Source organism: Physeter macrocephalus, chromosome 9 (genome assembly GCF_002837175.3).
Source record: "Physeter macrocephalus isolate SW-GA chromosome 9, ASM283717v5, whole genome shotgun sequence".
NCBI lineage: Eukaryota > Metazoa > Chordata > Mammalia > Artiodactyla > Physeteridae > Physeter > Physeter macrocephalus.
In genome coordinates, this window is record NC_041222.1 from 88,169,326 (window position 1) to 88,195,820 (window position 26,495).

General features: G+C 45.2%; 1 protein-coding gene across 1 annotated transcript in view; it reads left to right on the top strand.

The window, feature by feature from the left end:
• Positions 1 to 26,495, top strand: part of SYK (spleen associated tyrosine kinase) — a 94,631-nt gene that overhangs the window by 41,617 nt on the left and 26,519 nt on the right. Inside the window, exons 3-7 of the mRNA XM_007122546.3 lie at positions 1,184 to 1,344; positions 14,597 to 14,732; positions 18,080 to 18,161; positions 18,545 to 18,588; positions 20,291 to 20,359. Of these exons, the coding sequence (XP_007122608.1) occupies positions 1,184 to 1,344; positions 14,597 to 14,732; positions 18,080 to 18,161; positions 18,545 to 18,588; positions 20,291 to 20,359 (492 nt within the window). The remainder of the gene's footprint in view (positions 1 to 1,183; positions 1,345 to 14,596; positions 14,733 to 18,079; positions 18,162 to 18,544; positions 18,589 to 20,290; positions 20,360 to 26,495) is intronic.

Sequence of the window (26,495 nt, forward strand, 5' to 3'; positions counted from 1 at the left end):
TTTTACTCTTTTTTAAAATCAGATAAATCAGAGTTATTGAGGTGTAATTTGCACACCGTGAAATTCATCCTTTTTAGGTATATGGTTCTATGATTTTTTGACAATCACATGGCATCATGTAGCCCCCCACCCCAGTCAAGAAATGCAACAGTTCCATCACCCATCAAGCATCCTCATGTTCACCCCCAACCCCAGCCCCAGGCAACTCCTCATCTGATTTCTGTCCCTATAGTTTTGCCTTGTCCATAATGCATATAAATGGACTCGCACAGCATGTAGCCTTTTCAGACCAGCTTCTTACACTCCGCATAATGCATTCGTGAGTCAGCTGTGCGTCAGGGGTCCATTCTTTATTATGGCCGAGTAGTATTCCACACCCTTTTGCTTTTGCCCTCTGCTCACTTTGAATCGGATGCCTGTCTGGGACATAACTATTACTGCTTTTGTTTTTCATTCCATCTGAGAAGCATGACAAAATTTTCAAATTCACCTTCCCTTCTGCCTTCCCTCCCCCCTTCCATCTCCTCATGTGGGTTGGTTATGTTTTTATTTTCACTTCTGATTCTTTTTATAACTTGGAATAATCAGCTCAGGTTGTTTATTTACTACTGTGAAAGATATCTATTTCTCTCCCACTAAGAACAGTTGAAGAAGCACATTCACCCAGCTGTCAGCCTTTTTCTCATTTGTGTTTTCCATGTTGTCAAGGTTTGTCTCCTTCTGTGATCACATCTCTTGCAGTTACAGGCAGCAACATGTGTAAGTGCTCAGAGTGAAGCCTTGTAGAGGCAGACGGGAAAAGGCATGTCTTACGTCTTCCTGATTATTATTACGTGATCAGGGTCTAACACAGAACAATCAGTTCTAGGAGGCAACTGATTGAAAGAGGGCAGGAAGACCATTCTCTAGACCTCATGGATTATACCAGATGGTTTCTAAAGCCCATGTGGCTTTTAAAGTGCCCACCTCTGTATCCTAAAATCTATTTTGTTAGTTATATACTTGAAGGCACTTAAATAATGCATAAGATCTATTGGCTTTATTTATTGAATGAACATACAAACACATAAATAAATGTGATTACATTTTACCATGTCAGGACTTAGGATAGATTGGAAATGCTTTCTGCGTCTTTCTCGTCACTTTCACTTGGTATGGCTTCACTCTCTTCTCCTCGTGGCAGGGTCAAGCTCTCGAGCAGGCCATTATCAGCCAGAAACCTCAGCTGGAGAAGCTGATAGCCACCACAGCCCATGAAAAAATGCCCTGGTTCCACGGAAAAATCTCTCGGGATGAATCTGAGCATATTGTCCTGATAGGATCAAAGACAAATGGAAAATTTTTGTAAGTATTGTGTCTTTTCCCTTCACCCAGTAGCTCCAGGCCTGCTTGGACATTTAGGGGTAGCTCAGCCTCCCCATCCCTGGAGTCCTGGTGACCCTGGGGAAGGGATCATGTGCTATCATCAAAACACGTGTGTTGGGCTTCCCTGGTGGCGCAGTGGTTGAGAGTCAGCCTGCCGATGCAGGGGACGCGGGTTCGTGCCCCGGTCCGGGAAGATCCCGCGTGCCGCGGAGCGGCTGGGCCCGTGAGCCATGGCCTCTGAGCCTGCGCGTCCGGAGCCTGTGCTCCGCAATGGGAGAGGCCACAACAGTGAGAGGCCCGCGTACCGCAAAAAAAACCCCCAAAAACAAAAAAACGTATGTTGGTTGGCTGCACAGACATCTCAAATTGAAGCCATCTCATGGAATTCAGCATTTGTTTTGCCCAGTGTGGCCCCAAAGTGAACACTTTTCTTGGGCACCGAGGGACATCATTGAAGAATATCTATTCAGCCACATATTCAGCTTTTAATGACAAACATGGGATGCATAACACTATCTGTAGCTATCCATCCAAGCTAAAGATACTGCAGTGTGTTTGCTCACGTTTGCCCCAAGATCTCAGACTTTTTTTTCTTCTATTTTTACTTGGGGAGAAGTACCAATAGGATGGATAGTAAAGAAAATTTGCTGGGAGTCGCTCATATGAAAGGTTAGTGCAGGAACTTGATCACAAGCAGGTGTGCAGACTCTGGCCTCATAATCTCAGAAATGAGGTGTGTGTCTCAAGGCCTGCTCACTCTTATCTTCAGTGGTCAGTGCACCTCAATCCTGAAGGTGCTGGAGATGCAGGCCACCTCGGGGCAGGGTCGGTGGTCCAGAGAGGGCAAGGAGCTGTCTCGGACAGGTGTCGACCTCATTCCCCCGAGGTGCTGTGGCTGGTGGCATGCGGGGGGCTGCCAGCCAAGGCATGCTCACCTGTGTTTGTCACTGCTCAGTGACCCCCACGCCGGACATGCTGACTGGGTGCCCCAATCTGGCCTCGGACACTTACACAGCAGTGTAGCCCCATGACCAAGGATGTGGAGTCACACCCAGCTGGCACTGTAAACTCTTCCTAGAATTGAAGTGTTTTCTCTGAGTATCCATCTATTTAAAGAATTTTCCTCAGACTTTCCCATAATCCCTATTATTTAGAAATGATCTTAAACACAATACTCTTTTAAAAAAAAAAAAATGATCCTAAAAACAAGTCCAGAGCAGCCCAGGCTGGCACACAGCATGACTGGGTTGATGGCTTAGTGGATGCAGTAATGGCCACTGGCAGAAATCATGGGACAGAGGGATATTGTTTCCCCTCGGTGTGGCTCCTATCAGCTCATTTTCCCCTGACGTTTGAACTTTTGCCACCTTCTTAGGAATAATTTCCAACACACCTGTCATGGGACTGCATACGTGGCATCTTGGTACGTTAAGTCAGCCTCAAGTTGGGTTATCCAAAGAGCAAGTCCTCTGCCTTCTCACCGGTTCAGAAGCCTGCGCTCAGGCTCTTGCCGGGGAACAGCTGCGTTCAGGGAGACCAGCTGCTCCCCACTTAGACAAGGGGGTGTTGCAGGGAGCACCCACCCTGGGACAGCCCCACAGTTGTGGGGTCCTTCCCACTGGGTCTTCTCTGGCCTCATCCAGGTTTCCCTAAAGAATGTGTCTCCTGCCTACTTTCCCATCATTTAAACCGACTCGTCCATCTGTGGACCAGCATTTATTGGTGTCCACAGTTGCCTGAGGCACTGGACACCAGCTCCGTCCTGGGCATTGGAGACGGAGGCGTCTGCCTCGTGGAGCCCACATGTCACTGGCAGAAGTAGACACTGAATGATTGAACAAGAGCTGTATGGCCCATCGGAGCATTTAAGGAAGGGACTAGAGCATGCTGTGGTTGGGGGTTCTGTTGTATGCTGGATGGCAAGGAAGGGCCTGACTGTGAAGGAGACATTTGAGCAGAGACCTGAAAGCAGCTGGGAGCCATCCTGATGAGGGAACAGCATGTGTGGGTGCCCAGAGGTCAGGAGTGTGCTAGGAGGACCAGACCACCACGAGGCTACTGTGGCTGGTGCAGAGTGAGAGGGGGAGAAATGGAGGATGGGGGCCAGGTTATTGAGGGCTCTCGGGCATTGGGAGGACTTTGCTTTGGGCAAACCAGTCTGTCCAGCTTCAGGGAGGTGTTAGGGCGGATCCAACTGAAGGTCAATGGGACCCATCTGGCTGCGTGTAGAAAAGAGCCAGTGCAGAGGTGCAGAAGTGAGCATGCTCACTGGCCATGCTGTGCATGTTTTCTCTCCTCTTGAACTGTGGTATGAAATCCATTTGTGGTAGCAGAACCCCTGAGCCAGAAGGGACCTCACTGCTAATGGTCTAAATGCCTTGATTTTCAGACAAGGACTTAGGCACAGAGGAGCTTGCCCAAGGCTGTCAGGCAAGTAGGAGATGAGAGCTGGAATGCGGTGTCCCTGTCATGTCTGGGCTGAGAGGAAGCAGAAGCAAAAGCCACGTCCAGGGCGTCCACTGTCTCTGGCTCCACCCCTCTCCCCATGCAAGGCGTGGGGCCAGGGCACGTCACTCACAATGCCCGCTCCCCACCTTGTTTCCTGTCCACACAGCTCGGCTGGGACTGTTCAGGAGTGCCTTTGTGAAGAGTGGCTGTCAGGGACTTTGTACTGTCCTTGGAGAATAAAGGCTCTTTACAGAGGAGATGGACAGTGTGGCCTATAGACCCTCCCTTGCAGTCATCTGTAGCATTTCTAGAGGTGGCTTTTCATCACCTGCTATGATGGGCTGAATGTTTGTGTCCCCACAGATTTGTATGTTGAAGCCCCAGCCCCCAGTGTAACAGATTTGGAGGTGGGGCCTTTGAGAGATGATTAGGTTTAGACGAAGCCATGAAGATGGGGCCCCATGATGGCATTATCTATGAAAAGGAGGAGGCTGGACTCTGCCTGCACCAGAGAGGCAAGGCCATGTATGTGAGCGTACAGCCAGATGGCGGCCGTCTACATGCCAGGAAACAGGCTTTCACCAGCATCGTGATCCGAGACTTCCAGCCTCCAGAACTGAGAAAAAGAAACGTCTGTTGTTTAAGCCCCTCAGCCTTATTCTGACTAAGGCACCTGCCTGTGTCTGGGGTCTGGCTGGCCAGATGAGAACACCAGACAGGGACCCTCAGCCCAGGTACTGTGGGTCGGGGCTGGAGCTCTGCCTCGTTCGTGACATCAGGGACAGAGGCACAGTGGACAGGCTGTGTTGGGGATGAGTCCCCTCAGCTCTCTGAGGCCTCATATGACAGCACAGTTTGCCATTTTGAAAAATTAGCCACAGCTCAGGCGTGACTACAAAATGGATTTGTTAGGAAAGAGAAACAAAGCTTACTTTCCAAAAATGTTGTATCCTCTCCCCCAAAGGAAGGATCCAGAATTGGTGGGGTCCAAAGCATATATAATTTGGAGACCCTCTTTAAGAAAGAACACAGGGCTTCCCTGGTGGCGCAGTGGTTGAGAGTCCGCCTGCCGATGCAGGGGACACGGGTTCGTGCCCCGGTCCGGGAGGATCACACATGCCACGGAGTGGCTGGGCCCGTGAGCCATGGCCTCTGAGCCTGCGCGTCCGGAGCCTGTGCTCCGCAACGGGAGAGGCCACAGCAGTGAGAGGCCCGCGTACCGCAAAATAAATAAATAAATAAAATAAAATTTTAAAAAAAGAAAGAACACAAAATTAGGTACAAAATACAGTATATTTTAGAGAGAGAAAAAAATCACAATGATTTACAATTTTTTAAAAACTAATAAATACCTTAAACATGCAAAATTTAGAAAAAGTAATATTTTTATTTTTACTTAAGTTCCTGACACATCTTTTGACGGCATAGTGTTTGCCTCTTCATTTGACAGTAATTTGGTAGTATTTTCTTCATTTTGAAAAAAGAAAATTCAGTCCTTCCTCTCGGTTCACAACTCATTCTGAATAATGCATGTCCATTTTTAGGATCATTGTCAACTCTGGGAAAGGAAGTTGGAGTGGAAGAAAGAGTGGTCTTCTCTGGCTGTGATTAAATATCTTTTACAAATCATACAAAACTCTAAGGCCATGTGGTCACACTGCTGGGCCCTGCTTGGGCCGAACGAGGCCGTGGGGACGGGCTGTGGTCAATGGTTCTCTGACCGTCCAGTTCAGAAATATCTCACCATGTGGTTCGTGCAGGACAGCTCAGAGCTCACATTCACAAGTGCTGCTCCAAGAGCAAATCACATCTGCTGAAATGTAGTGTGCTAGTCCCTTCATGTCATCATGCAAGGGATCTCAGAATGAAAATGCTCTAAAATTTCCATGTTCTGCAAACGAAAAGCAATGGAATTGTCACTTGCTTTGTGTTTAGTACCCAGGAAAACATTTTATTGTTTTTGGCTAAAAGTCCTTGCAAGTCTTACAGAGTCAAGAGTGAGTTCTAGGTGACCTTTAAAATACACAGATGGCAGCTCTCCCAACGGCTGAATTAACATGGCACAGAAAAGATAGTATCTCAGATTTGTCAAAGGAGTCATCAAACCAGTAAGTCGCCAATGCCATTTTCACTGTAGTTCTTATTTTCTGACTTTAGAAGTATGCTGTTAAAAAAAAAAAAAAAGCTGCAAAAACAGCCTTTCATTCCACAAAATAATGCATTCCACCAGATGTGTGCCAGGCATTGTGATAGGACTGTGACAAACAGGATAGACTTTAGTCCCTGCCTGCACTGTGCTTACAGCCTAGGGGAAGATGTTAAATTCAGAAACACATACTGCAAAGTGTGTGATGTGTGACTACATGTCCCGCTCCATCCATCACGGTTGTCCCATCTAATGACACTGCTGGTATCTTTATTTCTGTTCACTTGTTTGTTGTCCATTAGTCCCTCTTGTTCTGCATGGCCAAGTGCAGGGACCGGCCTCCATCTTCACAGGTGGAGCCCCAGTACTCAGAACAGGTCTCAGTGGTAGGAATCTTTTTCTGGGGAAAGGGACATTTCAGCTGTGTTCTGAGCAGTGAGGAGAAGAGAATCAGTAGAGAAAGAAAAGAAAGTGGTCCTGGGCAGGAGGAAGTGTCAGTGCAGAGTCTTAGGGGTCAACACTGCCACCTGAGCATGGCCTGGCCCAGGAGCAGGGCAGGAGTGACAAGCTGTGTGAAGGGAAGGCAGTCCAACCAGACAGGAAGTCCCTCCTGACCCTAAGGGGTGGACCGGGGAATGGATTGTCTACTCAGGGAGAGTGAAAGGGGGCCGATAGCATGATGGGAGGGGGTACAGCAGGGGTCAACAGGGCTGTCTCAGGCCAGATGGTCATCCTATTTACACACCAACTCTAATATTTGCCAAATGATCCTTAAACTGGCCGATTAGATTTAGCTGAAGTTGAGGTGGTAGTAAGGCAGTTCTGGACTCCATCAGGAGGGAGGAAGAGCCACAGCAGGTTGAGAGCTGGGGCAGCTGTGCCCAAAGCCACTGGGTGAGAATGGTGGAAGGCAAGAGGTGCTGACTGCAGGTCTTATTTTGGAAATGCTTGGTGAATGCCAGGCCAGCGTTGCCATGGGACTAAGAGGTGGAGGGGATTGAAGGAGATCCCAGGAGAGCAGGTGGGGACGAGGTGCTGCCAGGTCGAGTCTCCTGGGCCAAACCAGTGGTGCAGTCATGGCTGGGAGACTTGTGAGGTCCTGAGGAAGACCCTGACCTCTGGGCTGGCCCCCTGGATTGTGAAGAGAGGGGAATGAGGGTTCTGCAGGGGAAGAGATGGCAGAGAGTCAGGTCTTAGACCAGGACAGTAGTTTGCAGAAGTCAAGAGCGAGTGTTGCCTATGCCATAGCTGAGTAGTGTTGGCAGGGCAGGAAGGTGAGCACAAAGGCCTAGAGGAAGCCCAGGAGAGTTGGAGTCCGAGGGTCTGAGAGGCACACGTGCTGGGGAGTGTATGAGCTGTGGCCTGTGGGCTTCGCGGGTCCTGAGGCCGTAGAGCGTTACATCCCCTGCAGTTGGGGGTGGGCCTCAGCACCCTGCGCTGGCCTGTGGTTGTTTCATATGATGGGTGGGACTCCTCGACCCGTGCTTTTCTCATGACAGCTCTTTAATATGTTACAGTCATCCCACGTAGCCTGGGGCCCTGTATGCAGAGAAACAAGACAGTGCAGAGGCCTCTGAGCAGGTACCAAGTAGTGGTGCCGTTTATCCTTCACATGCCCTCCACAGTCAACCACCTTTCCAGCCCTGCAGAACAATTGAGTTCCCTGTGTGATGTGCTCTTATGTGCTCTGCATCTGAAATCCAGGTACCCTAGACCTTCCTTCCCCTGTCCCTTTCAAGGAGAAATAAACACTTTAATCTTTGAGTCATCCCTTCTCCATTAGCCATTTTCTAGATGGAGTATGACATTCTCATTGTTTTCTCCCTTCCTCCCTTCCCTTCCCTTTCCTTCCCCACCATATCCTTCTCCATTATAGCCCGATGCCCCTCACACCCTCTCCTCCTTTACACACATGTACGCGTCCACACACACACACACACACACACACACACACATACACACACACGCACTTATTCATGCCTCTAATATTCGGGGCCCTGTAGGAGGCCTTCCAGGAGAACCTACAGGTAAAACAATTAGCAACATGTGCAGATGGTCCAATGAGGGCATACACCATTCTGTACACACCTGGGTACTAGAAGATTTGGTGACAGTGGCTTTCTAAGGAAAAGGGTTGTGTCCACCCAGAATCAGGACTGTGCTAAACTGTGTGGTCCTTGTCGAGGTTGGACCTGGCTTGGGGACACTGGGTGACATACCGACCACCCTTGAATGTTAGAACAATACCTTTCACCAATGCCCTCCCCCTCCCTCTCCCCCTTCCTCATCAGGTATACTGGATGTCAGGTGGATGCCTCTCTTTGGAAATAGCTATTAGTAATCTTTTTCAGTGCAAGTACAACTCAGTGTAAGGTAACCAGGATAAAATGTATTCAGAATATGCTACATTTTTTCAGAGACATTGAGATAGCTTGTAAGAATATACACTTGTATTCCCCATGAGCAAGGAACAAATGTAAACTAGGGGAAAGGATGAAGAATGAAAACAGTACCTTCAGTGGGGTTCCACAGGACAGATACAAAGTCCAGGGCAGATGTTGTAAGCAGTAATTCTCAACCTTCTGTTTGTGTGCAAACCACCTGGATGCTGGTTAAAGCAAAGATTGCTGGGTCAAACCACCCCCCCCACCCCCCAGTTTTTAACTCACTAGGCCAAATTCTCAGGAATTTGGATTTCTAACAAGTTCTCAAGTGATGCTGGTCTGAGGACCACATTTGAGCCTACTCAAGATGCTGGATGCCTACCTAAGCTATGTTAAGAATAGTGATCATTTGAGATTTTCCAAGTTCATTGGAGGGTCTTTAACCATATGTGCAGTAGGGAATGTTCCTGTATTATTTGACTGGTTGAGACAGAGTTAACCTTGAAACTGCTTCTATTTGTAGAAACTTAATTTCAGGCAAGCACAGCCACTTAATAGCTCTGTGATTTAGATAGCTTAATTCATCCCTCTGACCTCAGCTTACTGAATGATAAAAAGGGGAAACTACTGTGTTACCTGAGTTGTTACAGAGATGAACAAGGTAATATGTTTAAAGCTAAGCCAGTGGTTGTCCTGTGTCTGTGCTTCCTACAACCATGGATTCTTTCATCAGTTCTGGAAAATACTCATCTATTTTTTTCAAGTATTATCATCCTTCTTTCTTATCATTTCTTCCTTCAGAGGCTCCTGTTAAACATATTTTAGACCTTCTTAATTCATCCTCTATTCTTTCTTAGTTTCTATTGCCTTTTCTCTTTGCACTGAACTATGTAATGTTCTTGGATTTGTCTTCCAGTTCATTAATTTTCACCTCATCTGTATCTAATCTAATCTAAACTCATCCACTGTTTTTTTTTCCATCAGTTATATTTTTTTAAAATTTCTAGAAATTCCATTTGTTTTTGTTGTTTCTCAAATAGTCCTATATATTTTTGAGAGTATCTTATTGCTTGCTAGTTTTTGTGATTCCTTCTTTTGTCTCTTTGAATATTTCATCTATAGTTAGCTTATATTCTGTATCTGATGATTCCAATACAGAAAGTCCTTAGGTGTATAAATCTCTGTCTCTCCTGCTCTTTTTCCCTCCCTGACCTCTTTCTTATAACTCCTGTTTCCTTATGTTTTGGGTGATCTTTTTGAGCTCGTATTTGATTGATATTCATCTATGGGATTCCTGAGTGTTCTATGCTGGGAACACTGTTCTCCAGAGTTGAAGAGGTTTTCTTCTTCACCATCCTTGCTTTGATAGGGGAATCTCAGGTTCAGGTGCCCACCTTGCTGCTGGCCCGGGATGTTCTCCCCCTGTCCACTGCTGCACTGATATTGGTATTTGTCCTTAGGCAAATCTCACATTTTTTTTTTTTTTGCTCTTATTTGCCATTCACTTTTCCCTGCTTAAGTTATAACTCACTTTTTGTTATATATTTAAATTTCAAAAGCGATCTCTGGGTTTAGAAAAAACCTTACTCTTATTCATAGATGAATGAGACTGCATGACCCTCATATGCCACAATAAAAGCTGAGGTCTGTGAGCGCTCTTAGGTGTTGCCATCATGGATCAAAGTGTGCCATTTTATTCGACACGTGTGGTTCTGCAGCCACAGGTCAGCATAAAGTGTCATGGTCTGTCTGAAGTGAAAAGTTTAAAGGGGGTTGTGGACTAACGTCAGTATCACATCATTGGTCTGATCAAGGTCCCCATGAAGCTGGAGGAGAAGCAGCATGACCTAGTTTCACCTCATAAACTAGAGCAGAGGGAGAGAGAGGGGAATTGATGAAACTTTTTAAAAGGCAGACATGTGAAAGAATAGCTTGGCATGGCCCCATATTTAGACCTGTGTTCCGTACTGATCCTGCTTTCATTGCATGTATGGAATGCTCACGTGCCTAAAGTTTGCTATAGTGCAAAGCAAAAGCACCCAGAAGTTGCATTTCCTTTTTTCTTCCATGGATCATTAGGGCTGATACCTCTCCTGAGTCTGGGGGTGCTCTCAGCGTTATACTGGCAAGCATACTACTGGGCATGCCACTCCCATATCCTCTCCTTCCTTACTCCTCAGCTGCTGTCTCGAAGCCACCGTTGGGCCCCATGCCGCAGTATCTGACCACCCAATACAGCGTCAGCCCTGGAAGTGAGCCCCTCCCTGTCTCTTTGTACAGCCCATCCCAGCCATAGGCACACAGCTTATCCCAGGCACCCCCTTTCCCCTCCAGCCAGCCACACTCTACCCTGCCCATGGGAAAACAAATGCACAGGACAGTGAGAATGCCTGGTGGGCTAGGATGTGCCCCAGCTGTTCTGTTCTGTCTGCAGCAGACGCAATGCACTGTCCCCAGACCTTGCTGGGTGGAGGTCACCTTGAGGGTCCCACCACCTCCTGGTCCTCACTTCCCTGTCAGTGTCTGGGCATCATTACCACATGTTTTCTCTGATCCAGGAGGTCGTAGGAGGGTGGAAAAGGGCTTCAGCCCCACCAGGCTGTGCCTGGCAGAACGAACACTCTCCCCACCTCAGCTTTGCCAAGTGCTGGGTGTCTGTGAGGTGCAAGGCCTGCTTATCGCAGAGCCTGAGACCATCCACCCACAGAGGCAAGGTGGCTCTCCTGCCCTCTCACCAAGGACCTCAAGATGGTCTTAAGGCCAGTTAGGACAACTTTGCAGTTCAAAAGCACTGAAGTCCCACACCCTGTCGTAGGAAAACACAAATCTGTCGTGAGCCTGCTTCTTCCAAGAGACTCACTGGGAAGAAATACAGTATTCTGGGGCTTCTGGGAATATGCCTGAAGATAGTTGACCTGGAGGGTGGAGGCCAGCAACCCCAAGAGAAGGTGCAAGACTAGTCTTTGCTCTTTCCCCTTTGTGCGTCCACGTGACAAACCTGGTGGGTGTCCCAGGGCAGAGGGGGGCTTTCTGAGGAACAGGAGGGGGCCAGGAGGAGGAGCTGCTTCAGCTTCCAAATCAGTATTTTCCGTATGTTAGATTAAAAATAGCCCAGCCCAGGATCCGCCTGCAGCCAGCAGACACCTCACAGTTGCTGGCCGTTAGTGTCACCAAGCCTCTGGTCTTTGCCACCTACAGATGTTGGGCCTGTGGGTTTCCCTTCTCTGCCCTCGTTTCCTGCCAGCTGCCTCAGGGGCTGCTCAGGCTGCATGTCCACAGCCTGTCCCTGTGCCTCCCGGTCCTTAGATTGTGCTCACCAGGTAGCTGTCGCTGCTGGCATCCTGGGAGCTGAAACAGGTTGCCTGGCTGGAGCCCTGGGAGAGAAACTCCTCTGGGACCCATTCTCTGGGGGAGCCTCAAGGAAGCGTGTGCCTTTGCAGAAATCACTGCCCAAAAGCAAGAGATGCTCTATTTCTGCCTTGCATCAGCTCTCTTTTAATGCTGTTTTTCTTATGAAATACTAAACACACAGAAGAGTGAGTCACTCTGTAAGTGCAGCTTAATGGATAATTCTAAAGCAAACACCATTGGAGTCAAGAACTAAAACACAAGCAGCATCGCAGAAGGCCCCTCACTCACAAGCACTCATTACAGGACACCACTTCCTGTACCGTCGTGTCCAGCATGCCCTGGCTTTTTTCTTCTTTTTTCTTTCTCGTCACCACCTAGGACCTAGGCGTACATCAAAACTGTTCGCATTTGCCTGTTTGGGAACTTCGTGCATGTGGAATCACAGTGTACGTTTTATACTTGTGAGAGTCATCTGTGCTTTGTATCACTGCCATTTGTTTGTTTTATTCTATGGCATTCTGTGGTACGAATACCCCACAACCTACTCACTCTGCACTTAGTGAACACTTAGGCCTTACAGTTTTTGATAACTGCAGATAAAGCTGTTATAAGCATCCCCACATACTTTATAGGTGCAGGATGCACACATTTTGTATATCTTGGAGTGTTTTGCTGACTCAGGATAAATAGGTCCAGTTTCAGTAGAGAATTCCAAACCGGTTTCCAAAATGATTGAACTGATTCATGCTCCCACAGGCAGAATACGAGGGTGCCTGTTGCCTTCATTCTCAGAAATATTTAGCATTTTTGGTCTTTTCAATTTTTGCCAGTCTGAAGGGCGTGTAATGGTATTTCCATTGTGGTCTTAATTTGCATTTCCCAATTCCTAATGAGGTGATTGAACCATCTCCCCAGGCATTCTGTGATCCTCCATCTCAGTTTTAACAACAAAAGGTCAATCAGGGCATAAGGCAAGGTGGAATGGTTGGGCATTGGACATGGATCTGGAAAACCAGAGTTCAGATCCAGTTAATTGATTCCAGGACCCTGAGGTCCAAGATGCAAAGGACTTTAAATCAAAGAGAGTGGTATTTTGGAATGGCCTATGGGCATCATTATCCCAAGATCACCTTTTATATGCATACACATAAATTGATATTGCTTCATATTAAGCATTTGTATAGTTCTTCGTATCTCCAGACTATCCTATTTGTTTGCCACGGATGCTTATAAAATAAACAAAGCAGGTGTGAGTAGCCCCACATTATAAAATAGCTTCCCTACAAGATAGACTCAGTTACCCCTCATATAAAAATATGTTTTTCCTTTTCTGGGTGGTGGTTTTTCAGTTTGACAGCAACCAACTGGCCTTAATGAGCCATGTAACCGTGAAAGGGAGCTTACACTTTGGGGTGCCGGTGACCTGGTTGGGTTGGGAGGAAGGGATGTTTTCACAGAGCAGAAGGTTTCAGAAGCGGCCCCTACGGAGGCCGAGGTGGGTCTGGGCATTTCCCGCCACCCACACCAGCTGCCCTGAGCACTGGTGCATGGAGGGAACCCGTTCATCACGCACAGCCAAGCACGACTTAAACTTATTTTTAAAATAAGGTTCCAACCCCACACGACACAGCTCATATCTCAAGTCCTGGGTTGGCTTTTTGAGGTGAACCTACAAGGCCAAGGGTGACCACGTCAGCTTCCAAAGTGCATCTTGTGGATGTGGCTTCATACAACCAAAAGGAGGCATCAGAAATTTCCCCTCAACGTGGAAATCCGACGGCAGCTTGGCATATTTGAACTCTTCCCAAAATACAGTGCACTGGGCACATTGCTTAACATTTGGGGACCTCAGTTTCCTCATTTTAGAAAATGCCAAGGCCGGAGAGGCTTTCTGGGACCTCTGGGACCTCAGTGACTGACCCTCTCGCAGATCTTGTGATCCCAAGGGCTTGAGTTGCTGAGAGGGGAAGATGGGCTGAGGATGGTGATGACTAAGGAATTCAGCTGGGGAGGGGCTTCACCTCCATTCCGTGCCTTTGCAGCCCCACCTGGCCTGCGCCCTCCCCAAGTCCCACAGGCCCCCCCGCCATGGGCGGCAGGCCCCCCTGCATCACAGCGAGTGTCTCTCTGCTCGGTATCAGACTCACAAGTCTCATTTCCTGGATAAGGGAAGGGCGTGGTGCCCAGGAGAACCCACTGGGACCAGGAGGCAGAGCCTGGGCTCCCAGCACAGCCAGTGCAGACCTGGCTCTGCTTGCTCCAGCGTGGGCTGGAGGACATTTTCTTCTCCTGGCAACGTCATCTGACCGCATCACATGGAACATTTTAAATCTCGGTCCTGGTCCCGCCCTCTCCTCCCTGCAAAGGGGAGAGCGAGCTTGAGGGAGTGAAGAGGGCTTTCATCCCCCTCCATCTGGGGTCCAGAAGGCTCCTAGTTAAAATGCCTACCAAACACCCCCCCTCCACGCCCACCCATGGCTAGACAGGGGAGCTGCACTCCCTGGAATCTGATCCAAACCCAGACCTCACTGAAGAGAGGAGGTGAGTGAAGAGGGCTCTACTGACTCCCCAGCTGCGGAATGCTGAGGGTGCCATTTACTGGTACCCTGAGCAGCGTTGCTGCTCCAGGCAAACAGAGGACTTGCCCCCAGAGCCCAGGTCTCTCCTGATGCCCACCCAATGCTCCCCAGCCTGCTGGGCTTGGCTGTGGCCTGTCCCCGACCATAGCATTTCCTTGTCTGGAGCTTGCGGTGTCACTGGGCTGTGGACTGGGCCTCCCTGGATACAAAGTCCTTGACCCCTTGTCCCCGAGGTTGGGACGCTGTTGCAGGCTGCCTCCCCAGGGCGCTCCTCCCTTCCAGGCGGTAGGACTGATGGTGATGCACTGTCTCCTCTCTTCCAGGATCAGGTCCAGGGACAACGGGTCTTACGCCCTGTGTCTGCTGCACGAGGGGAAGGTGCTGCACTACCGCATCGATAAGGACAAAACGGGGAAGCTCTCCATCCCTGGCGGGAAGAATTTCGACACACTCTGGCAGGTATACATCATCCTCAGAAAAGAGAGGAACTGGCCCCTGGACCTTGTTAGAGTATGCCACCTGGGTCCTTGCCAAGACGTGCCCAATCAGAGTCTGCTTTTCAGCCTTCAGGTTCCTGGATGACTGGTCTAGGGTCATCATGTCAGGTGACAGAGGCTCCCATAGCTTATCCAGGGCCCCTCAGCTCTTGGCACTAGGAAGTGGTACCCGCTCAGGACTGTGCTTAGTTTAACAGGAGACCCTGCCTTGGGGCACTAGAGGCATTTCTTTCTAAGACGTTCTGCCTGGAACACAGAACAGCCTATCAGACAAATACACACAATAGAAAGGTGTGGATGGCTGGGAAGGGAGGCCTAGAAGTGGCTAATCAGACTGTTCTTTGAGTTGTGAGAGGCCAAATTTAATATAAAATGTCAGGTGCCTTTCTCACTGCAAAATGAATCTTGCTGCAAAATTAGGGCAACCTAGCAGTCGGCGTTTCTTGCGCTTCAGGCCGCCACTTGTATAGGATTGTTCAGCCCTGCTCTAAAAAGGGGTTCTTCTTGACCTACCTGAGAGTAAACCGGAAAACAGAGCGTAATTTGGGAGTTTCTTAGGCACTAATGAGCCCTAATCCGGTGTTCATCCCTGCTTTCCATTGGGCACGAACGACTTGGCTTCATTCTAAATCACAGCTCCATGAGGAAATGGCAAAGCATCCTATAAACTGTAGTGTGTCCAGAGACAGAGAAAACCCAGGGACTGTGCCATCCCAAGAGCGACAGCTACGTTGAGCTTTTGTAGGTGCGGGACGTCATCGGGGATGGGTTTAAATGTCCGCGCCAGGCCCCGCCAGGAACCTCATGTGTGATTACAGCAGGAAAGGACCCGACTCAAAATCTTGCCTTTTTAAAAACTGTGATCAGGGATCCCCATTACCTTTAAAGCACTTAGAGTAACCACCACACGGTGTACTTTGGTTCCTAATGCTGTAGTTGGGGACAAAATCTTCTTCTTTGAATGCTGGGTATTTTAATATTTATTCATATTAGTCATAATGCTGACATTGTGTTTTGGTTTGTAGATCATTAGCATGTATCTTATTATCAACCACAGACTTTGCTTTGTTTTAATGGTATCGCTTTGAAAGAGTATTTAACCTATTAGGTACTAATGCCCAATGCAAATCAGAGAGATGAGTAGGGAATGTTGCCTTCTGGTATTAATTTCACATCAGAGTCTCCCACTTCCTACAAGAATTGTTGATGGTGTGTATTTAAAGGCACTGGAGTCCATCTGTCAGCCCAACGCTTGAGGGTCCTGGGCTCCATCGCTGGTACATAGCCATTACACTTCTCCTGAATGACCATTTTCCCTGTGTGAGCCCACTCACAGTTTCCAAGTCTGCATGCTGACTATAATGTTAAACATCTTTAATTGTTGGAAAGTTCCTTCCTAAGACTCTTTCCCATATTTACTCTTTCCCATTTACTGATTCCTCCAGCATCTCACAGTATTCAGCCTTAATTAAATCTTTCCCCTTGTATATATGTTTAGGAAAGAGCATAAAAATGCCAGCAGTACCTTCCATTTTTACAAGTGTGATTTCACTGGTTTTCCTTGACACCAACGTAAAGTACCTCTGTGCCCTTCCCCCACCCAGGAGTCTGGTGTTATTTTTCTGAGAGTTGGTAACTGCTACACTACTCTAGTATTCCTTTCTTTAGAGCTAGAATCAACACATCCGTGGACCAGATCTGCCCCTGGTCTGCTTTTGTGTAGTACTTGAAGACAATGGTTTTTATAAGTTAAAGGGTGGTTTTTAAAAAAATAAATAAAGAACTGTGTGACAGAGATGCCATGTGGAGTGAAAAAGCCTAAAATATCACTATCTGGCCCTTTACAGAAAAAGTTTGCAGACCCCTGCCCAAAAGGGAAATCCTCACATGTATGCCCACCTCCCAGACACCCTTGTGGTGTAGATTATCTGAAAACATAAGCTTGTAAGGAGATATTTGAATGACATTGGAGAGGTGTGTGATATTTTAGCTGTTGTAGGGACCTCAATACTGTTAGCCTTAGAACACACTATTGCATTTAACAGAATAGAGAGAACTTTGATGTCCATCTCAGTAGCATGTTAGGGCTGGGCAGATTGAAACATTTATTAAGAAGGTGGATCTCATGTTGTGTTCTTTCTACAATAAAATAAAATTTAAAAAACAGAATGCTCCCTGGAAGGATAAAATATATTCATTCCACAAACATTCACCTAAACAGGTAAGTTTTGAGAGGAAAGAAGATTCAGAAGCAACGAGTCCTTAACTGGAAAAGGTACCAATAAACAGATAAGGAAGAAATATCAGATGGGAAGATTTTAGCTTGTCTGAAGAGGAAATGTCTGTATGAGAAAAGTAAATGTGAAAACTAAGACTGTCTTCCTATTGCATAATTTTGATTAGATATAAATAAATCTATTTGCCATTCATTTATTTTTTAATGTAACAATCAGGTATCATGATTCATAGTTTTCTGGGAGCCATTAGCCAAGGCTGTCCATAGCCTATCAACATAAGGTCATTTGCCAAAGGGTCTGCTTTCCCCATGTCCCAGCTCTTACATCACCTGTGCTGTGATATCTTCTCTCTGAAACTTCTGGGCTGAATTGTTTGGTCCTTCCAAAGCCTTTGCCCGCAGCACTATTACACCATTAATCACTTTACATTGTTCATTTATATCTGTCTCCACCAAGAAAGTACCTCAACTGTAGGGTGATTCACCATAGTTTACCTTTTATCCTATCTCAGGACCTAGCACACAGCAGAATATTTGTTTAATGACTGAATAAATGAATGAACATTAGCGTGCTGAATTCATTGTTATAATATCACACAGATATGGGAGAATATAAACAAATAAAGGCAACTTGCTACCCCCCCCCAAAAAAAAAGAAGAAAGAAAGAAAGAGGGTGAGCCAAGAGCAGAGTCCAAAAGGGAAGGTGGCATGTGGACTTCTGTCCAGAAGTCTGAGGGTGGCAGGAGAGAGGCATGGGAAGGGTTCAGGAAGACCACCAAGGAAACACCTTCTGTTGTTAAGGGCTGTCCTTGAATCACTTTTTTTTTTTTTTTGTGGTACGCGGGCCTCTCACTGTCAGGCCCAGCCGCTCCGCGGCATGTGGGATCCTCCCGGACTGGGGCACGAACCCTTGTCCCCTGCATCGGCAGGCGGACTCTCAACCACTGCGCCATCAGGGAAGCCCCTTAAATCACTTTTAAAGTCCAAAAGGGGAGTCAGCTGCTCCAGGTCAGGATTTCTCCATTGCCTGCCTCCATTATTTATTATACTTTCTTACTTTCTTCTCTTTCAGCTCGTCGAGCATTATTCTTATAAGTCAGATGGTTTGTTAAGAGTTCTTACAGTTCCATGTCAAAAATTTGATGGGCAAATGGGTGAGTAGCCAAGACATTGGAGTCTCACTCTTTCAGATGTTGATAATAATCAGCCTCATTTTAGATTTGGTCTGTTGCAAATTCAAACAAGATGGGATGAGGCTTTGTTTTTACTGATTGATTAAAATGATGTCAGATTGCTCCAGTTTTATAGATATCGTTCATCAAAAAATAGCTGATCACTTTAACTTTAAAAAACAAGTTCATTTTAATTGCTTATGTGAGAAAGGTGAAAGAGGGTATCAAGAAATGTATGCAGAAAATGTATCTACTCCTCAAGCAGTAATATTTTACAGTCACATTGATTGATCTGCAGTGGGGGAGGGGATAAATAGTTGGTTTTCACTAACATAGCAGTAACTGTCCATGTTCTTTCTAACCAGGAAATATTAATTTCCGTCCACAACTTCCAAGTTCCCATCCTGTGGTAAGTGTTACTTAGCCATGCTGTTAAAAGTGAAACAGTTGGATATTAGCATGATGAAAAGCATGTTTAGATAACAGGAGTCATGGTAATTGTTTTCATCACACTTGATAAACTGGGATTGCTGGTGTCAGCTAGAATCAGCCTATTTTCAGATCTGAGCTAGCCAAGTTAACTTCTTAGGTAGGTTAAAATCCCTCCATTTTCTAAAAGTATACAAAATGACCATGCAATCCAATGTTAAATCAGAAATATGCCTCCTGGCAGATTTGGGAAATGTAGCATATTGTTCAGGCTCAGTCCTGATCCATCCAAGTGGAGGTATGTGCCTGATCCATGTGACCACGTGCATGATGGTGTGGCGAGCCAGGTGTGTAAGACATCTCACTGAGGTTGACTGCCCGCCTCTTTTGGTTAAATCAACCAAGACATTGTTATCAGAAAAATCACCCTTTCCAGGAGAGCTGCTTTGGCCATACCTTGGTGGAGGAAGGCTTGGGATGGGGATGCCCTGTGCCATCACATGAGAGACGCCCCTAGAGAAAGATGGAGTCAGGGGCTTGGCCAGAACCCACCTCTCCCTCCATGTCAATAGGAGGTGAGAATGTGGTTTGTCCACACTTCTCCACGTGGGTTTGCCCAACACATACCTGATACTCCCAAAAAGAGAGAATTCCAGCTCTCTCCTCCCTCCAGACTGTTATGAGTTGGCACGGATTTATACTCCAAGCAGGAATGATGTCCTTCTACTTTAAGGGGGGGGGACCTCACTGTGGACATTTGATGCCCTTTAATGCCATCTGTGAGGAATGAAAATTCCCCCATCGTGAGCTGTGCACTCTATACCTCACTTTCTGCCTGTTAACCCTTAAAATCTGCAAAAGGCGGAATGCCCACTCTGCCCTCGGAGGGGGCTATTGACTTGCTCAGAAGCTGCAGCTACGCTGAACCAGGCAGGTTCTCCGGGCACAGCCCCTATCCCCAGACTGGGGGAACTGGAACTTGCTAAAATACCGATGAACTTTGGGATCCACCTCTAAAATACAGCACCTTAATGGAGTCATCATTTTATTTTACCCTTTATACAGCTCATGGGCCTGGCGAGTCAACTTTAAAGTTGTACCCATCATGAGACAAGTCCATTTTCCTCTAAGAGGCATGAGGGCTTAGGTCTGAGTACTCTTAAAAGAATATCAAGCCCTCTGTTTGACCTTGCATCACCTAATGGCTTCAAGGAGTTGGACATTTTTGGAAAAACTTTTTAATGACTAGTGAAAAACATATAGGAAAAAAATGCATGTTCCCTAAGGGCCCAACTCGGTGAATTTTCACAAACATCATGGAACCAGCACCCACAAGAAGTAACAAAATTGGGCATGAAAATTAGTTTCTTTAGGATGATTTGTCTTGAGTCTGTGACTTAATAATTCTCTATGAAAAGTCGGCTATTTAATGTAAAAGCTCAAATTTTATAGCCTCCTATGGAAAATATTGCCAAAGTATTTTTCCAGATCCTTCTTCTCAAGTGGTCGGCTTTGCCTGAAGCCTTTCTAATGATCATGTGCTGCCCCTAGTGCATCTCATCAGCAGAATCTGGAGGGGGTTCGTGTAATTATAGAACAGGTTAAAATAGCATGTCATGTAAGGTAGCCTGTGTTTGTTTTCTGAAACATTTATTGTTCCTCTTTGCCGTTATGGTTTCTAGACTTGGTCAGCGGGTGGAATAATCTCAAGAATCAAATCATACTCCTTCCCAAAGCCTGGCCACAGAAAGGTGCTAAAACGTCCCCTGCTTGCTGTCCCTGACTAAGTGGTAGGACAGACCCGCACTCAGCACCCATGCTCTGCCCTGTGGCTGCCCGCTCCGTGTGCCCTGCTGCTCTGGTCTCATGTCCCTGCCATATGTAGCCCTCTTGGGCAGCCCACGCCCTGCTTTCTGTGTGGTCCGAGTCCCTTTCCTGCAAAGTCCGTCACCGAGAGTGTGCTCTCTCCACTATAATGTGCTCTTGGAAGTCATTTCAGTCCATGTCATAGGTGGGAGGGAATCTCATACGGGAAAGTCTTTTCAAAGCAAGCCAGAATCACATGCTGCAGCGTTATGGTAATTGACTAGATAAATTACATGTTGGCGGAAGGAACAGCCAAGGTTGTGTGGATCCTGCCCAGGGACTACACAAGGCCATTGGTTTTATAAATATCAAGTGCCACAGTAACTTCGTTGTGGCTGTAGAGTTCCAACACAGAACTTTAAATATAACATGTATAAAGACAAGGTGGAATTTGAGGATTAGAAACGCCTTTTTTATTTATGAGACAGTAAAGCTGACATAGAATGCATTTTCATAGTTTGCTATATGATTGAATTATGAAGGAAATAAAAAGAAGTTCTTTTTTAAAGATTTTTATTTATAGTGAATCACCTCCCTCAAAAAATGTATTTATAACTTGTATATGGATTGCTTTTTTTTTTTACTTTTTAGTTTTATCGTTGGGGTTAAAATTGATTATTTTATTAATAACTCTTCCCATTTTCATATCGGTTGGTATTTTTCCAAACATTTCAGCATATAACTGAGTGTCAGTTCATGAAGCAGATTGCCTAAAGTACTTATTAGAAACAATGGAAATAAAAAGCATAAAAGCCCTGAGATTTTCTTTCCAAGTGGCAGTCATATTCTAGATGTTCTCAATCTTGTTGACCACAGAACAGAGAAGTGAGTTTAGTGTGGTGTTTGAGGGGGAAAGTTATGTGATAAACCTGACTGTAATAACTGTCTGTTTTGATATCATGCTCCCAGTCAGTGTGGATCAGCTCATGGGAAACATCAGCCATGAGGGGGCATCCCTTTTGAGGGGGGTGACAGTGAGGGCTACCCATGTCAAGGTGGCATGTTAGGAGTTGGGGACCAGGTTTTCAAGGCAATACACGCTCTATGTTGGTGTCCCTTTTGCCCCATGACTTGGTGTTTGTTTCAGGCCACCAGGGCCAGTAGGTTATTGAGGCTTTGACCTTGAAGAGGTCAGCATTCCCCATGATCAAAGGCGAAACTCTTGGAGAGTTTCCACGGTGGCCACCATCTGGCCCACCTGGCCCTCGACCCCTGTTGGCATTCGCCCCTCTCCTTGGACAGGGCTCACCTGGTTGCCGGGATGGCATCTCACAGGACCATTGTCTGGGGGAAATAGATCAGATGGTACCCCATCAACTGAGGTGATTCAAAATGTGTTCTGGTTCAGGGTGCTTTCCAATCATGAGTCATCTTTTCAGGAGTCCTGATCAAATGCTGCATTGACGAAGCTTCATAGCACAGCTCAGGGAGGCACGCTGAGTTGCCCATGCATGGTGCCCCATCAGCAGACCCAGAACCTTTCGCTCGCCTGGCTTCCTTGGCCCCTCCATGCACCAGGTCTAACTGGCAGCCATGGAGGAGCCCCCGTGGGCGTGGGCCACGCCCCTGGCTCTCACCGCTTGTTTCCTCATTGGTCTCTTTATGATGGCCCACAGCTGGTATGCCAACACATAGCCCTTCAGCATGTGCAGTCCCAGAAATGAGCAGTTTCACTGCAGACAGAGTAGACACAGCAATCCACATTTATCTTAATTCTCTGGTTTCCAAGAGCATCATTCAGGGTTCAACCGGGGAAGCATGACCAGTCAGAGATTTATGCGTGAAAGACACACTCACACACATACACACACATAGGTACATACATAACACACACGTACATATTTATACATACACACATCTATATACAGGTACACACACACAGATATACAGACTTATCACTAGGACTTGCCTTACACAGCTGTAGGGGCAAGTTCAATGTCCATAGAGCAGATCATCAGGAAGGGAGGATGAGCAGGGTGGAACCACTCAGGGAAGAGCCAAAGCCATCATTCACAGCCAGCCAAGGGTCAGTCACCTCTCTCCCCTGGGTGCCCTTTCTCTCTTAGGAAAGCCTCAATCTCTCCTAAGGACTCTTGACTGATTAAGCCAGGCCCATCCAGGATAATCTCCTTAAATTAAATCAGCAAATTAAGGATTTTAATTACCTCTGCAAAATCCCTCCACAGCAGTACCAAGATCACAGTTTGATTCGTTAACACAGGAATATCATTCAGGCTAGCCAGGTTGACACATCGAAATGCCATCACCCCAGGAAACAGTAACCCAGCACTGTGAGGAGACAATCCCCACTCCTACCCCTGTCCTTGTCCCAGGCAGGCTGAAACCAGCTCAGGTCACCCACAGTGACTAAAGAAATATCCAGAAAATAAGTTTTAGTAGATCTTTAAATTAAAGAAGAACATGTCTAAGGAAAGTTGAAGAAAATATCAGTAAGACTGCCTAAAAATAAAATATGTGTGAATAAGAACCATAACATCATCAAAAGAAACATAATAAACTTGGAATAAGTATCAGTAATGATGCTACATATATAAGGTTAATATCTTTAATATGTAAGGAGTTTCTATACATCAATAAAAGTTTTAACTATCTAACAGATTAATGGGCAATAGTTTATAGTAAAGCAAACATAAATAGCTCTTAAACATAGGAAAAGCTGTTCCATTTCATATAAGAGAAATGCAAGTTAAAACTGTGGGGCTCCCTTATGTCCACCTGTGAAACTGATCCAAATAAACAAGCTTGGTGACACCACACAACAAGGGTGTAAGCACAGCTGTAATTTATTGGAGAAGTGTGAAATGGTACAATCTCTAAGAAAGGCAATCTCACAACATCCATCAAAATTGAGAGTACATATAACCTCTTAACTGCAATTTTATTTCTAGGTATTTATCATACAGATATTCTTGCATTTATGTGTAATCATGTATATATGAAAATGTTTATTCTAACGTTGTATCATTGACAAAATCTGGAAATAATTTAAAAGTCAATCAATGAGAAATAAATGAAATCAGCTACAATAAAATTCATACTGTGATGGGTAGCTGAGATCTAGAATTGTTTCCAAAATACAATGTTAATTGAAGACAACAAAGTCATGCACATATATATGTGCTGATATAGTGTAGAATGTTCCAGAAGAATACAGAAAATACTGATAACACTAGTTGCCTTGGGAGTAGGAAATGGGGAGTCAAGCAGACCCACTTTTCATTGTAAACCCTGTTGTGCCTTTTAAAATTTGCCCCTCCTAAATTATTTAATCAATTTTAAAGGATAATTAAATATTAGAAACTAATCTGATTAATACTGTGGAAATACTTTTCTGGCTAAAAGAGGGCTGTTGTCAATTTATTTTTAAAGCATGCTGTTGCTGGTTTTTTTTTTTTTTAATTTATTATTTATTTATTTATTTATATTTTTTGGCTGCATCGGGTCTTAGTTGCAGCACGTGAGCTCTTTGTTGAGGCATGCAGGATCTTTCGTTGCGGTGCGCGGGCTCTCGTTGTGGTGCACGAGCTTCTCTCTAGTTGTGGCCTGGGGGTTTTCTCTTCTCTAGTTGTGGCGCACAAGCTCCAGAGCACATGGGTTCTGTAGTTTGTGGCACGCGGGCTCTCTCGTTGAGGTGTGTGAGCTCAGTAGTTGTGGTGCACGGGCTTAGTTGTCCCAAGGCATGTGGGATCTTAGTTCCCTGACCAGGACTTAACCTGCGTCCCCTGCACTCTAAGGTGGATTCTTTACCACTTCCCGTGACCACCAGGGAAGTCCCTATGTAAATTTATAACAACTTTGAAGTATGCATTGAATTTTCATAAATATCAAAAATATCAATAGTTAATTGGTAAAGGAAGGATTGTGTGATTTAAGCAATGGATTAAAAATATTTTAATTGCTCACCAGAAATATTTTAGGAGAACTAATACTTATGTTTTCACAAATAGAAGAGGAATTTTCCATTATTTAACCAGTCATGAGAAAAGACTTGTGGGAATTATGTCACATATCCCATTTGTTAAGCTAAGGTATAAATAATTTTCTTGAATTTGTTAATTTGATCAATATAAATAGTTGTTTTTAATAATTCAGGCACAAAATGGACATGTTAGAACTTGAATTAACTCTAGCATGTAGGTAGTTAATGACAAGTGTTTTTTTATTTGCAGAATATTATTAATCAGATAACTTGAAATTCCATAATAAAAACTTTAGGACAGGTGTATTTTTCTTCTCTTTAGAAATGAGTACGTTTTAACACTTAAAAATATAAATGGATTTAACTGAAAAATAAAAGTTTAATTCACCCTCTCCTTACTCCCTGCCATCACTTACTCTAAGGACTTGTAGTCCTTACAGGAATAAAATTTCTCCTGTTATTAGCCTTGGAATATTTTTCTTTGCTAATTTAAGTGCATAAACCTATCCTTCTATCAAGGATGATTGACAGAGTTGGAACAACAGCAGCCTTAAAGACTGTGCTTCTGTTTCACAGTTCAAAGGCACAGTCTCTAAGATGAGACATAGCATTCACATTTATCTTAGTTGTGGAAAAGTGTTCCAGAATTTCAAGTTACAACCCATTTTACATGTTTTATTCCAACACATACATTGTTGGTTGGAATATTTTAAGACATTTTCATACATGATTCACTAGTGTTCAGCTGGGAGAGAGAAAGAAGAAGTTCTTAAGTCATACCCATTTTACTTCGTAATGTGGGAGCAGTGGGCCAGACCCCTGAGAAAATATTTCCACATGATTATAAAGGGCCAGATTTTAGATCTTTGCTTCTAAGGTGAGGGAAGATTAATTATGAAGGTGAAGTGTTTATTTTCATGGATCTGAAGCAAACCTAAGATGATCTCATACCCTGGCCAAGAAGAGTCTGCCTTCACCTGTGGAAACTTAGTCCCCATTGGGACCATGGTCATTCCACCAGAGACCAGAACCATGTCTGGTTTGGGCAGCCAATATTTTTGAAGCCAACTGGCTCTTTTCGTCACTTCAATTGTGACAAATATGTTGTCATCTTTATTACTGCTGTTGCCTGATTTGAAAATGTCTTTTAAGAAGTCTAAAAATTAAAGTCTATAAATGGCCATAAGAACACCTAGCAATACTCCCCAATCAGGAAACTCTGAATTAGCTTACCAGCTCCATAACAGCAATATTTTTTTCTCTCTTTTGTTCACTTCTGAATGTGCACTTCTTAGAAACCGGCACGGAAAGAATATTTGTCAAATATATATCCTACTTGCAGTGAAGCCTGGCCAGTCAGAGATCACAGATCATAATTTATAACCTAAACAAATATTCTTTTTATTGTTGTGGAGTGATCTGTTTTTACCTGAATTTGCAAAACTTGAAGAAAAATCGCAAATTGCTCTTTGGAAGGTGGAAAGCTAAGGTAGCTAGTGCCATCTAGTGGTGTCCTGCAGCTTTGACTTCTGTTTCGAATACCAGCAAAAATGGGGAAAAAAGCAACAGTCAACATTTCATTTATACCTTGTTCTCCGTGTAGAAAAGGGGATGCTGTTGATTAGGGCAGAATAAGTTATCAAATACAAAGAAGAAAGAATAATGACAAATGTATAACCTAAACAAATATTCTTTTTATTGTTGTGGAGTGATCTGTTTTTACCTGAATTTGCAAAACTTGAAGAAAAATCGCAAATTGCTCTTTGGAAGGTGGAAAGCTAAGGTAGCTAGTGCCATCTAGTGGTGTCCTGCAGCTTTGACTTCTGTTTCGAATACCAGCAAAAATGGGGAAAAAAGCAACAGTCAACATTTCATTTATACCTTGTTCTCCGTGTAGAAAAGGGGATGCTGTTTAGGGCAGAATAAGTTATCAAATACAAAGAAGAAAGAATAATGACAAATGATAGACTGGACCAGCAAACTGGACCAGCAATATGTTTTTCATTAAATTAAAATTTCTTTAAATTCTAAGTATTAACAATACTTTGATAATTTATCATTTTGCCTTAGAGCCCATTCTT